The sequence below is a fragment of the Pseudonaja textilis genome, chromosome 4 (assembly GCF_049901715.1).
Source record: "Pseudonaja textilis isolate UNSWEBS1 chromosome 4, rPseTex1.2, whole genome shotgun sequence".
In the NCBI taxonomy this organism is placed as follows: Eukaryota; Metazoa; Chordata; class Lepidosauria; order Squamata; family Elapidae; genus Pseudonaja; species Pseudonaja textilis.
This window is the reverse complement of record NC_141993.1, coordinates 63,177,235-63,190,609: the sequence shown is the minus strand read 5'-3', so window position 1 is coordinate 63,190,609 and position 13,375 is coordinate 63,177,235. Positions and strand designations below refer to the sequence as shown.

Genomic DNA, 13,375 nt, shown 5'->3' with positions numbered 1-13,375 from the left:
ATGTGGAAAGGAAAAGCGTGGAAGAAAAAGGTGCACAAGCAGCAAGGATGACCGCAGCCTGGAGAGGATTGTCAGGAAAAGGCCATTCAAAAGTGTTGGGGACTTTCACAGGAGTGGACTGAGGCTGGAGTCAGTGCATCAAGAGCCACTACACACAGACAGATCCTGGACATGGTCTTCAAATGTCGTATTCCTCTTGTCAAGCCGCTCCTGAACAACAAACAATGTCAGAAGTGTCTTACCTGGGCTAAAGAAAAACAGAAGTGGTCTGTTGCTCACTGGTTCAAAGTCCTCTTTTCTGATGAGAGCAACTTTTGCATCTCATTTGGAAGCCAAGGACCCAGGGTCTGGAGGAAGAATGGAGAGGCACACACTGCAAGATGCTTGAAGTCCAGTGTGAAGTTTCCACAGTCTGTGTTGATTTGGGCAGCCATGTCATCTGCTGGTGTTGGTCCACTGTGCTTCATTAAGTCCAGGGTCAACGCAGCCGTCTACCAGGAGATTTTGGCACACTTCTTGCTTCCTTCTGCAGATGAGCTTTATGGGGATGCTGACTTCATTTTCCAGTAGGACTTGGCACCTGCCCACACTGCCAAAAGCACCAAAACGTGGTTCAATGACTGTGGGATTACTGTGCTTGATTGGCCAGCAAACTCGCCTGACCTGAACCCCATAGATAATCTATGGGGCATTACCAAGAGAAAGATGAGAGACATGAGACCGAACAATGCAGAAGAGCTGAAGGCCGCTATTGAAGCATCTTGGTCTTCCATAACATTTCAGCAGTGCCACAGGCTGATAGCTTCCATGCCATGCCGCATTGAGGCAGTAATTGCTGCAAAAGGGGCCCAAACCAAGTACTAAGTACATATGCATGCTTATACTTTTCAGAGGTCTGATATTGTTCTATATACAATCCTTGTTTTATTGATTGCATGTAATATTCTAATTTTCTGAGATTGTAAATTTGGGGTTTTCATGAGCTGTAAGCCATAATCATCACAATTATGACAAATCACGGCTTGAACTATCTTGCTTTGCATGTAATGAGTCTATCTCATATATTAGTTTCACCTTTTAAGTTGCATTACCGAAATAAATGAACTTTTGCACGATATTCTAATTTTTCGAGTTTCACCTGTATTTAAGATATATATTTCTGTTTACTAAACTTCATAAATATATTCATCAAAAGGCTATGATATTATATGTACATCTGTGCTACAATATAATAAATAAAAAATATAATGCATTCAATGTTACATTACAGACCATGGAATATGAAACCTTATATGAACATTTTGTTTGAATAAACTATTTCCTCCTCTGAATTCATGTTGTTACTGCTGCTCTTTTATTTTTTTACACAGAAAGTAATCTGAATTATTTATACTTTGCAGGGGCAACCTGGTCACCCAGGAGTCCAGGGTCCAATTGGTGCTCTGGGTTCCATTGGACCTGTTGGTTTGCCAGGAGAAAAAGGCCAGAGAGGTGATCCTGGTTTACCTGGGCCACTTGGTGAAAGAGGAAATATGGTAAGTAATAGATAATAAAATAATTGTATTGTTACTTAGCAGCATGAAATTAAGGATATTAACTCATGGCCTGTGAGAAAATTTTGGTGGTCTGCAGAGACATGTCCTCCCAGAGCATCCCCCCAAAGCAATTAATCCAGGCTGCGCAGGAACACAAGGCTGCGCTGCCCACATGGCCCGCCCACCTGCTGGCCCCAACCTTTGACTGAGCGTAAATCTGCAAAGAAGTGCAGCCCTTGCCGAGAGCCAAGGCAGATGGGCTCCTAATAATCAGCCTGTTTGTGCAGGTGAGAGCTTGAGCTATTCCCACCACTTTGGCCTCCGCACAGGGAGGGACCCTTCTCTGCTTGGAAGCAGTGGGAGAAACCTGGAACTTAGCCTCAGAGAGTCCTCTTGTGTGGAGGCTGAAGTGGGGGGGGTGTTGCCTGGTTATTAGGAGCCTGTCTTCCTTGGCACTCTTTTGATCTGGGCATCCGACACCCCCCCCCCCTTCAGCCTCCACACAAGAGGATTCCCGAGACTAAGCTCCAGCCCCCTCTTGCTGCAACAGCACTATTATCTCGTCCTGGCCAGTGAGGGCTGGCTGATTTTTGCACACTGCACCACCCGCAAATTTGCACATTACAGGTGCCAGCTCCTATGGCAGAGATTTCCAACCCCACCATGGGCCGGTCCCATATTGCAGAGCTGCTGTACTCACAAGACTGGTCCTTTTATCATCCTGGAGCAGCTCATCCATGGCAGGCCGGTGCACAGGCCAGTCCTGTGACTGCTGCAGCTCTGGAATAAGGGACCAACTTTCCCACCAATGTCAGCAAGTCCCATCAGTCAAAATTCATATTAGTGGTCTGCAGGATTTGAAATTATGAGTTTGGTTGTCCCTGAGGTCTGAAAGGTTGGAGACCCCTGGCATAGGATTTCTGGCAAATGTAACAAGTAGCTTCAAAAAAGTTACAGGCTTTAGGTGCAGTTAATAGTTTATTAGCTGAGCAAAGGGGGGAGTTAGGAAAGTTCCTTTTGAATTGATTGAATGATAATTTCATGGACACGTCCATGTAGAATTTTGGTGACATAGCAATGTGGTTTACCATTGTTTTTTTCCAGGACTTTTTTGGCTTGATTTCAATCTATCCGCAAATCTTGGTATTCTTTAGTAGTCTCCCACCTGAATATAAATCAAATCCTCTTCATTTCACAATCCTAAGCAAGGTTGACTAAGTGTCCTCCCTGCTGAGGCAATAAGTGAGCACTTAGAGTCAAATGTCTACCTTTTCTGATTTGTCAGAAAATGGCAATTTCTTCAATCTACTGGCAGTGATTGAGTGTACTGCCTCTCAAACTTGTTATGGTGAGAAAAACAAATCAAATTATGCAAAACTGTTCTGCAAGTCATTTTTAAAGTAAGCTATATATTAATATGGTTTAATGTTGAATTTCTTCAGGGTCCAACTGGAGTTCCAGGATTTTCAGGTCTAGATGGAATGCCTGTAAGTATGCTGCCAATGTCTCCATATCATATAAAACTGTAGAGCATTGATATTTCAATATGCCTGTGTACTATGTTCATCTGATCTGACTGTATTTTAAAAAAGTGCACTACACTATGTAATTCATAAAAAAAATCTGCAGTGGTACCTCAGTTATGCAGTATCCATCGTAGAGATGTTTGTTGATAATATACATTTTCAGGGCTTAATAAAATAATCTATTTGATGGTATTTTAATGTGTGAGACACATCTCCAGGACAGTTACATCTTATGAAGAAATTAGCTAATAGAGAACTAACTTTGCAATGAGAATTAGCCCTAGCTTGAAGAGAAGAAGGAGAAATCACTTGGAAAAATACCAGAACTTTGAAGGTTCTTATCAAACATTTTTGCTGTAAAAGACTGTTATAATCCTTGAACTGGGCAGTAAGGCAGACTAGTTTAGAACCTTGTTACCAGCAGTTATTATACCCACTCTATGAATGTTCTGGCTTCCCACTGAATTGTTTGGAACACTCTCTACCAGACTGCAGAATTCATGAATACTTTTTTTTTTTTTTTGAGTAAGGAGCATAGAGCATTAATAAGAACAAGTTACTACCTTTGTCTCTGAAACCACAACATTATTTTTAATCTCCTTTTTATTAAATAGAAGATTAAAAACATAAATTGTGAATATAAATAATAAAGTACACCAAAGAAACTAATTTTTCCTATTGTTTTTATCTGAATGATTATTTGGATAGAAACCAGTATTAAAGTTGGATAGAAATTTTTATAAAATCCCTACTGGAGCTGCCATATGCCCCTCAAACAGCTTGTGACATTTGGAGCAATTAGCAACAGGAAGAAGCTGTATGAGAAAATGACAGGGAAAGTATGACACCAAAGTATGCATGCTCATATCAGTTTGTATTTGGAACCCCTCTTGATGTGTATAAACATTTGAGTAGAATGTTAACCATAGGATTCATATACATGCCTACTGTATGTCCAATTTGTCCAATTTGTCCCTCTGACTACCCATAGCATGGTTTATGCCAGGCTTCAAATTTTAGATTGTTTCTAATTAGATTGGATATACACCTGACATCTTATCTGAGTTTTGATCCTGGATTTCAAAATGCAATCTTTCAATACAGACAAATGATGAGTTATTTTAACAGACATACAGAATTATTATTTTTTCTCTTATAGGGGCTACCAGGAATTGAAGGACCCAGAGGGAAGCCTGGGGCAGATGGATGTAATGGTTCAAGAGGTGATCCAGGACTTCCAGGAGAAAGTGGATGCATTGGACCAAAAGGGTCATTTGTGAGTTGAACTTCACTAGATCTTATATAGTTTGTGATCAATTTATAAATGCCAATTATTTCTATGTCTATCTTCTTAGTATGCCGGATTCACTTCATTGTACGGAAAATGTGTATAAAGTTGTGTTTATATTTTAATATGCTCTATAATATCTTTAAAGCTGACTTATGGCAAAGAAACACCCATTCAAATGAATGGGTTTACTTAATGACTGGAGCATTTGCTTAAATAAAAAAGGATGGAAAATTACTTTTTGGTCCCAACTACAGACATAAGTTGAAGACTACCTGTACTTTATTGTTTCAGCTATTATGTGCAAACTCATAACTTTCTGTTTTTATCATGATTTTAAACATCTTTTACAGGGTATTCCTGGCCAAAAAGGAGAAAAAGGAAACTCCATATATTCTGAATTCATTCAAGGATCAACTGTGAGTGTTATATCAGTTTTTAAATAGTGCCTCAAGATGAAGAGTTGTGTAAATAATTTTAAATATGTAAGAGCCATGACTTATATCTATAAAGATATAGCTTTAGGCAACATTTATATTATTAATATTAGGAAATTCTAAAATTCTAAAATATAACAATTTAATACATGCAGCTGCTGTGAAAAGGAATTTAATTCAGGTTGATTAATCATGAGCTCATTTTCAATGTTTTTTTAAACATAAGTATACATGCACAGTTTTGAACTATATTATTACTTAAAAATGAAGACGCCTAAGTTACAGGCTTTTACATTCTTTTTATTAGAATTTCTAAGTGGAAAATAAAATGACCAGGTAAACATTGCCTTTTAAAGTATATCTTTATTGATATAGTTTATTGTGGGGGTGAAATCTTATTCATAGCCATTTGAAAGTGAGGTTTGTGGAACTGTGTATTTTAATTTGGAGTACATAAATATGACTAGACATATCAAGTTAGTTTTAATCCTTATATGAAAAAATTATGGATTCTTAATTTAAAAACAATGATCTTATCTGTGTATTAATGATTCTCACTCCAGTATAAGAATTGGAAAGAAGGTGAAATAAACCACAATGGAATAAAAATAGTTATTTAAATTATTTAGGTAATTATTTAAATCATTTAGATAATTATTTATATTATTTAGATATATAAGTATTTATTTTGGGTTTATTCTTCCTATCTAGTTTCCTTTTTCCATATAAATCATTAAATTGTAGTAATTAATGTTACCAATAAGTATTATATTTCATCTAACATAGTGATTCTGGTTACAGGGAGAAAGAGGGGATCCTGGACCTCCAGGCATGCCTGTAAGCTCCTTCATCAGTTTGTATGGTGAAAATACATTAGTTTCAGCTTTTCCATCTAGCTTGAAATTCTCTACAGAGATAGTAACCCAAATCACACTTGCCTTCCCAGCTATGTATGTACATGCAAGGCTTAGACTTATGTGAGAATCTGCATTTGTTATAATTGGTAACTCAGTTTGTTTCCATCTTAGGGATTCTTAGAATGGTTCCCACATAAAAGTTATAATGTGTAAGCCATACCTTACCAACCCTTAGTTTAAATGAAGCTAAGAAGCTACATTAATAATAAATATGAGAGACCATCAAATTGTTGAGGCACATCCTCTTTTCAACTACAGGATTGCCCTCTTTCAAATTTCCACTTGTAAGGGTTTATTCATTTGTTTGTTTTGGCAACTAGACAGATTTCAGAGGGGGACAAAAGGTCTTCATCCTTTCATTGTGTTGCCTGCCTTCAAAATAACATGTTGTTGCTATGCATTGCAGATGTTCCAAATGGTGGGCAAACTTGTGATTAAATTACTTCACACTATTTTACTCATGATTGCATTCCTCACAGAAATATTCATTTGTCTCTGTAGCATTTGTAACTTCCGACCAATAGCTGTGATGTTATTTTATTTATGTACTGTAATGGTAGTTAGCTTTTATTCTAGAACATTAATCATCCTAAAATTAAATTAGTTGGTTGTTGCTAGCGTTTGGACTATTGTCTTCTAACTGTTCCTAACTGTTAAAGAATGATGTTAGTAGGCACATTATGAAAACTTGTGCATACCTAACACAATTTTCTCCAGACAGTAAACAGAAAATTACTTGTTATTAATAAGCATAATACTGTGTGGTTGTACTGTACTTAGGGTCCTGGAGGAAAAAAGGGACCCAGAGGTCCATCTGGATTTCCAGGCGAACTGGGTGAGCAGGTATAATTTCAACATTTTAATCTCTTACTTAACTGACACCATGTTAGAATCTGCCTGTCTTCTCTATCTCCTACTTCTTCTGCAATCAATTTCATAGGAGTAACAGAGATCATCTGAGATTGGATGTTCCTTCCTGCCAATAATTCTGTTGGCAGTTTGCCCATTCTCTAGTAAATTTTACAAGCAAATCCATTTTTAATCTATACAAAGTTGATTGAAAATTATTTTTCTTTGCTTACACCCAACTATCCTCCTCTAGCAGTGCCAAAAGTAAAGCTTTTTGTCTGCAATAAAGACAATCAGGAAAAATAATTCTACAGGGGAGATGTTTGAATAGTGCAACATATTAGTAGGGAAAAATATTAAGAACAAGAACAGGACAGAAAACTGTTTTCTTCACTAATATTTACAAATACATTGGATTTAAATGCTGATAAAAACCTCTGCCAACATTGCTTTCAAGATTTGGGATTATAAAAAACTTAATCCAATACCTCTAGAGAGTACCATGTCTGATTATATAAAAATTCTTCTTTTCACAGGGTTTTCAAGGTCAACCTGGTTTACCAGGTGATCAGGTGAGAGATTTTTGTTCTTGGAAAATTTTATAATTTCTTCATATTGATAATTACTTTTGAAAATACTCTTCAATTTTTTAAAGAAAAATTCTAAATTTAAATCATAGTGATATATTTTAATTTAAAGGATATACCAATAGAGTAAAACTCTGATTTAATGGATCATGGAAACACGGGACATTCTTTAAAACTGTAAATATATGATTTATAGAATTGCAGAATTAATCTAACTATTTGCAGTAAATCCTTGATTTAACAGACAAACTGACAAAGATTTACCGAGCACCAGTAAAATATTTATGTTTTTCTCATGTGAATTTCATCTATCATCTACAATGAATAATCAGTGTATTTTCCTTCTTTTAATATATTAATATTTCATTAGGGGAATCCAGGAATTGGAGTGGAAGGACAAAAGGGAGAGCCGGTAAGAAATAAATGGCAATTGGGAATTGAACATTGAAATATTTAGCAGTTAACAAGAAATTGCAACTTCAGATTATTGATCTTTTTTCTTCATAAATTGAGCTGTTTAAAATTTTAAAGCAGTGAGTTTTTTTGTAAGGGGCTAAATTTGGAATGGGGAAAACACAAGCAGAACTTTGTTTTAAAAGAAGCATTAAAATGTATTGTCATTTTGTACAGAAAAAAATCTATTTAATCTTCTATTTAGTCTGAATAGAATCTAGGTTTACTTTCAAGTGAACCAGATCTAGTTTATTCACTACTAGATTGCTTGTGACAGTCAAGATTTTTGAATAGTAATTGATTAGCAAATTGAGTATGAGTCAATAATTTGAACAGCTACAAATGTTAAATGCAGATTTAAACTGCATTACAAGAATTTTCCAGATTATAAGAAGCAATTGTTCCATTTTATTCTACATCGTTAGACACTTATTGGGTATTTGTCCAGTTATAGGTACTATGTTTTAATAAGGATTCAGAAAAAAAATGAACATGTTTATAGTAAAGCAATGAGAGAGGCTGAGAGGGATAGCATTTTTGAAATACCTGAAATAATGTCAAACAGGAAATGGTCAATAATATTATCCATCATTCTAGAGTCCAGGATAAAAACAATCCAGTTCCAAGAAGACAGACTGTGACTTAATGTTAACCAACTGTCTGAAAACTGTTTTACTTTCCATTTATGTACCTTATGATTCTTGACTCTTGATGAATGCCCCTTTCTTTTATGTACATTGAGAGCATTTGCACCAAGACCAATTCCATGTGTGTCCAGTCACACTTGGCCAATAAAGGATTCTATTCTATCTGTTCTATTCTATTTAATTGATATTTTCAAGTGGAAATAAACAGTTATAGAATGAAATTGTTTCAATTCAGATTCCTATTCATAATTGCAATCGGTTGCCTAAATGGCTTCTTCCACAACTATATTTTAATGATTTTATGGTTCTATTGTTAAAAAAACCCTAAAGTGTGCAGTTTGTATCTTCAGCTAGCAAGGAAAACCTGAATGTTTCAATTATTTCATTCTCTTGTGGGTAGATAAATTAATCTGATTTTTAAATATGTAGTACATGGAAAAAGAGATGACATGAGAAGGAATTGTCAGAGAGGAGTGTCAAATTCTTGAGCTGCAGATTAGGGACTTGCAACTCACTTTTGTTCAGCCGTTCACTCGATTTGCTCTTTCCATTCTTTGTAGGGTGATGTAGGACCTCCTGGATCTCCAGGACAGCCGTTACTTGTTGGACCACCTAGTTCTAGACTATTAAAGGGAGAAAAGGTATGTACATTATAAATTTTATGATTGCAAGTCAGTAATAGGAGTAGTACAGTGGCCTAGAGGTGGAGATTTATATGAACGTCACTGATATTTGTAAACCATCATCTACAGCAATGATAGGCAATTTGTGACACTCCAGAAGCTAGGAAACAGGCTTGATGGCGAGGGTTCTGGGAATTGTAGTTCAGCAACTTATGGAATACCATAGGCTGCTTACATCTAATCTGTAGGTTAATATTATGTATGAACCAGGCTATTATGGATTATTAAATAAACAACAATTTAAACAAATCATGGTTTAGTGTAACAAGTGAAGTCAGCCATTATTCCCTGGTTGTAGCAAAACAGTTTCTAGTATAAAATAGATTTTTGAAGAAAAAATTATTTCATCTTTTCAATTTATACTTTTTAAAATTAATGCATTGCAATACAGGCTTTGACAGAAGCTAAAACTATACTATGTAAACAATATTAAAGCAAGAATACTTTAATCTTTAGGGAATAAAGGGAATGCCTGGATCTACTGGCTCAAGAGGATTGTGTGGCCACAAAGTAAGTGACAAGTTTGCATTAATGAATAGAAAACATTCATTTCATTATGCTACTTACCAAGAATGCTAAGAAAGAACTTTTTAGTTAAATGTATATTTACCGTTATGTAACTGCATTTTATCAGCTGTCAATCCCCCTGAATAAGATGTATGTTGGATTTGACTTCTAATTACAATACAAGAGATATGGGGAAATAATTTCATGGTCCCCAAATGGTATACGTTGCTTTTTCAATAGAATACAAATGGAAAACCACATGTATAGAGTAGGGGGGAAAATATATAGAGTAGGATTTAATTAGGGAAGTGGTGTACCTAATTTAATTTAGATTAAACATTTAATTATGCAATATTTTTCTAAGAAAAAGTGCAGCTCAGCTGTATATTTTCAAGCCAGTGTTTTTTGAAGATGTGGCTGGGGAATTCTGGAAATTGAAGTCCACACATGTTCAAACTGCCAGGGTTAAGGAACACTTTGCTAAATCTCTGAAAAATGACTAGGAAGGTGCACTCCAGTACATTAATTGTTTTGTGGTAACCCATTAGGGCCACCTGACTTAAACGGCGTAGTAACAATGGGTCTTTAGAATTAAAACCCCTGTTGTTTCTTCAGAATTAGGAAAAAAACATAGGCCCTCTTTAACAATATGCTCCCTTCTGTGGCTATAATCCTACATGTTACATTTGTTAATCTTGTTGGAAGTAAATGGCAACCAATCTTGAAATTATATAACTGGTGTATTTTGAAACATAACAGGGTGCATTTGCAATTGGAGACAAGGGTGATAAAGGAATTCCTGGTTTTCCTGGAAAGCAGGTAAGAAATTCCAGAATGCTATCTTCATCTCATTTTAATGGTGCTTTTTTTTTAAAAAGTAAAGTTGTAAACATTCTACTATCCTCTATATAGGATTTTTAAATGATGATTTTATGAAGTATTATTGCAAATTGATATTTAGAATGCTTAATTTGTGAGCCATCAGTTAAGCATTGTGAAAGAGGCTGGCACTTCTATTTTAAATTCACATATACAAGTAAATAAAGGAAATTCTGCCTATAAAGGCTATTTTTATTTTCTTAATAAACAAAATCTTTATGTAGACCAGTGTTTCTCAAACTTGGCAAGTTTAAGATGTGTGGAATGGTTGGAGAATTCTGGGAATTGACATCCACACATCCTAAAATTACGAAGTTTGAAAAATATTAATAGATAAAAATAAATTTAACCAGCAGCCAAAAAATGAAAACATTGATTTTTAGAGTATATTTTTAATGAATGAGTACAGCATTCTTAATTGTGATTGTGAAAGTATTTTATAGATTCTCATTTATTTAATTGTCATTTATATACATCTATCATCAGGCCTCTTTTCTGCCACATATAAAACAGTTCTAACTAATGTTTTGGTTCATTGAAAAATCTAAATAAAATCTTTACTTTTGCATTTTTCTTGAGGTACAATTTTTGTCACACCTTATACTATCTTTTTTCCCCTTAATTCCTCTAGGGAATTCCTGGCTCATATGGTCCTCCAGGTTTCCCAGGAAACAAGGTAGATACAGTATACTGAAATTGCATTGCTTATTTGTAGGATTTTTTTAAGGTGGATGGATCCACCTATGACAATTGGATGAAAACAGAGAGAAGAAAATAAGAGTAATTAGACAATTGTCACAATACCAAAATATAAAAAGTAGAGTTTTCCAGGAAGAAGCGCTGGTGAGTTTCAATTTCTTCATAATGTTCTAGAGATTAGAGAAAGCCAAGTTTAAAGTTTCATCAAGATCTTATCAAATAAACAAAGTTAGTAAAAAGAAAATTGTGTAGATGTTTTATAGCTATTTCCAATCTATGGAAAATGGAGGCAAAAATGACAAAGGTGTATCAAAAACAGCAATGCCATGAAATAAAAATATTTTCCATAATAAATTTTAATCTTTAATGTGCTGAAAGTTCTTATTTTCTATTTAATATAATAATGCTGATTATTAATGGGGGTTATAATTGTTAATAATTACTAGTTAGGTTGCTTATATATAATTTTCAGAATCAGAGGTAATATGTGTTTCTCTGAAAAACAGTGCCTGGGGAACTAGAAACTTAATAACTTTCTTGCAGAATTATCTGATTAGCATTGAAAGAGGATCCTGAATCAGATAAACATTTTGTCTTGATTTATATACTTCCTTTTACTCAGTGCGAAGGAAATATCATAGTTTTCTCCAGCTGTCATGTTTATAATATACACACCTTCCACTATCTGTGAGGTATCAAAAAGTTTTCCAGTTGTTTATGGATCTCTAATAACTTTGAATTTACTTTATTTTCTTAAAGAATCAAACATGTTCAAAAATTTGTTTCAGGGTAAAATCGGAACACATGGAATTCCTGGTCAAGATGGCTTGATAGGCATTAAGGTTAGTTATTTTTACATTTGTTGTTCCTCATGTCCGCCAGCCTTTTTATACACCAAAGCAATGAAATCAATTACTATTTCAGGTTTATAATTCTACCCATTTTTATTCAATACATACCAATGCATAGCAATGCAATCGAGTCATGCTATTTGAAGTAATATATGATTGATGAAGATCATCATTTACCTTGGGTTATTCAAGAGCAGTGTTTCTCAACCTTGGCAACTTTAAGATGTCCTGCTGTCTGGGGAATTCTGGGAGTTGAAGTCCACACATCTTAAAAATGCTAAGGTCAAGGAATACTCCTCTGGGGAAATGTCACTAAGCGTTCCCATTTTTATAGGGGGATCCTGGAGAGAATGGGCAGCCTGGGCCACCCGGACCTCGAGGAACTGCACTTACTGGACCAAAGGGTTAAGCTAACCTTGTTACATTATATTCATTTCCCATAAACCATAAATAAAATTCAATTATTTTAAATGCAAGTATGCTTTCAATTGTCCTGTACAGGTATTCAAGGAGACCCTGGAGACCCTGGACTTCCTGGAGAGAGAGGAACAGATGGAATGCCTGGTTCTCCTGGTGTCAAAGGAAGGCAAGGGGAAGATGGACTCAGTAAGAAACATTTTAGCTATCATAATTAATAAGAATTAAATAGTACCATCTGTTTTCAACTCTTCACTAACGTTATGGAGACATATTCTGAAATTTTATATATAATTTTTTACACTAATGCTTTGAATTATTTTAACAAGATTTTAAACCAAATATAGTCACCTATAAATTCTTCAGATTTTGTTTGCTAAGGCATGCTGACATATCTTCTTGCAGATTTTACGGCTTTTAAACGTTATTTAATTTCCTGGTTTAAAGACAGCAACTGTAGCTCTCTGTATTCTACAAGGTTATGTAATTAATTCTAATAGCATGTTAGTCCTTGATTTTAGAGCTATGCAGGGTTTAGGATTTAAAGACAAAGAGGAAAATGGCTGCATCTTTTCTTGGGATGAACACAGGGGTGGGATTCAAATTTTTTAACAACCGGTTCCATGGGCATGGCTTGGTGGTCATGTTATGGCTGGGCATGGCCAACTCAATATCACTCACATCGAGGCACGCATCTCCTCGCCTGGCCTCTCAAGACTGTGGGGATGCTGCAACAGTCATAAGTGTGAAAAATGATCATGTCACTTTTTTCAGTGCCACTGTAACTTTGAATGGTCACTCCACACAAGCAAAGTACCAGCAAAAGAGGGAAAAAAGACTCCAGAGAAGTTCCTGTGACAGGAAGTCTAGTCCTGCCAAGAATGTAATAAGGGTTAACAAAGAGGCAGTTTCTGTAAGCAACACCAGAATGTTTCCTTCCTGCCTTTCTTACAGGATTAGGCCAGTAATTTCTTTTAACAACCGGTTCTCCGAACTGCTTAGAATGTTAACAACCAGTTCTAGCAAATAGGTGTGAACCCACTCCTGGATGAACGGATGCTGCTTATAGTGGCAGCATAGTCCCAAATAAAGGCAAATTT

The 13,375-nt window shown here is 35.4% G+C and overlaps 1 protein-coding gene across 1 annotated transcript in view; it reads left to right on the top strand.

The window, feature by feature from the left end:
* The window catches only part of COL4A4 (collagen type IV alpha 4 chain), a 71,817-nt gene that overhangs the window by 12,928 nt on the left and 45,514 nt on the right, over window positions 1-13,375 (top strand). Inside the window, exons 5-19 of the mRNA XM_087933227.1 lie at window positions 1,401-1,535; window positions 2,978-3,022; window positions 4,221-4,337; window positions 4,703-4,768; window positions 5,588-5,623; window positions 6,484-6,546; window positions 7,089-7,124; window positions 7,510-7,551; window positions 8,800-8,880; window positions 9,379-9,432; window positions 10,189-10,248; window positions 10,940-10,984; window positions 11,796-11,849; window positions 12,193-12,262; window positions 12,360-12,464. Of these exons, the coding sequence (XP_087789353.1) occupies window positions 1,401-1,535; window positions 2,978-3,022; window positions 4,221-4,337; window positions 4,703-4,768; window positions 5,588-5,623; window positions 6,484-6,546; window positions 7,089-7,124; window positions 7,510-7,551; window positions 8,800-8,880; window positions 9,379-9,432; window positions 10,189-10,248; window positions 10,940-10,984; window positions 11,796-11,849; window positions 12,193-12,262; window positions 12,360-12,464 (1,009 nt within the window). The remainder of the gene's footprint in view (window positions 1-1,400; window positions 1,536-2,977; window positions 3,023-4,220; window positions 4,338-4,702; window positions 4,769-5,587; window positions 5,624-6,483; window positions 6,547-7,088; window positions 7,125-7,509; window positions 7,552-8,799; window positions 8,881-9,378; window positions 9,433-10,188; window positions 10,249-10,939; window positions 10,985-11,795; window positions 11,850-12,192; window positions 12,263-12,359; window positions 12,465-13,375) is intronic.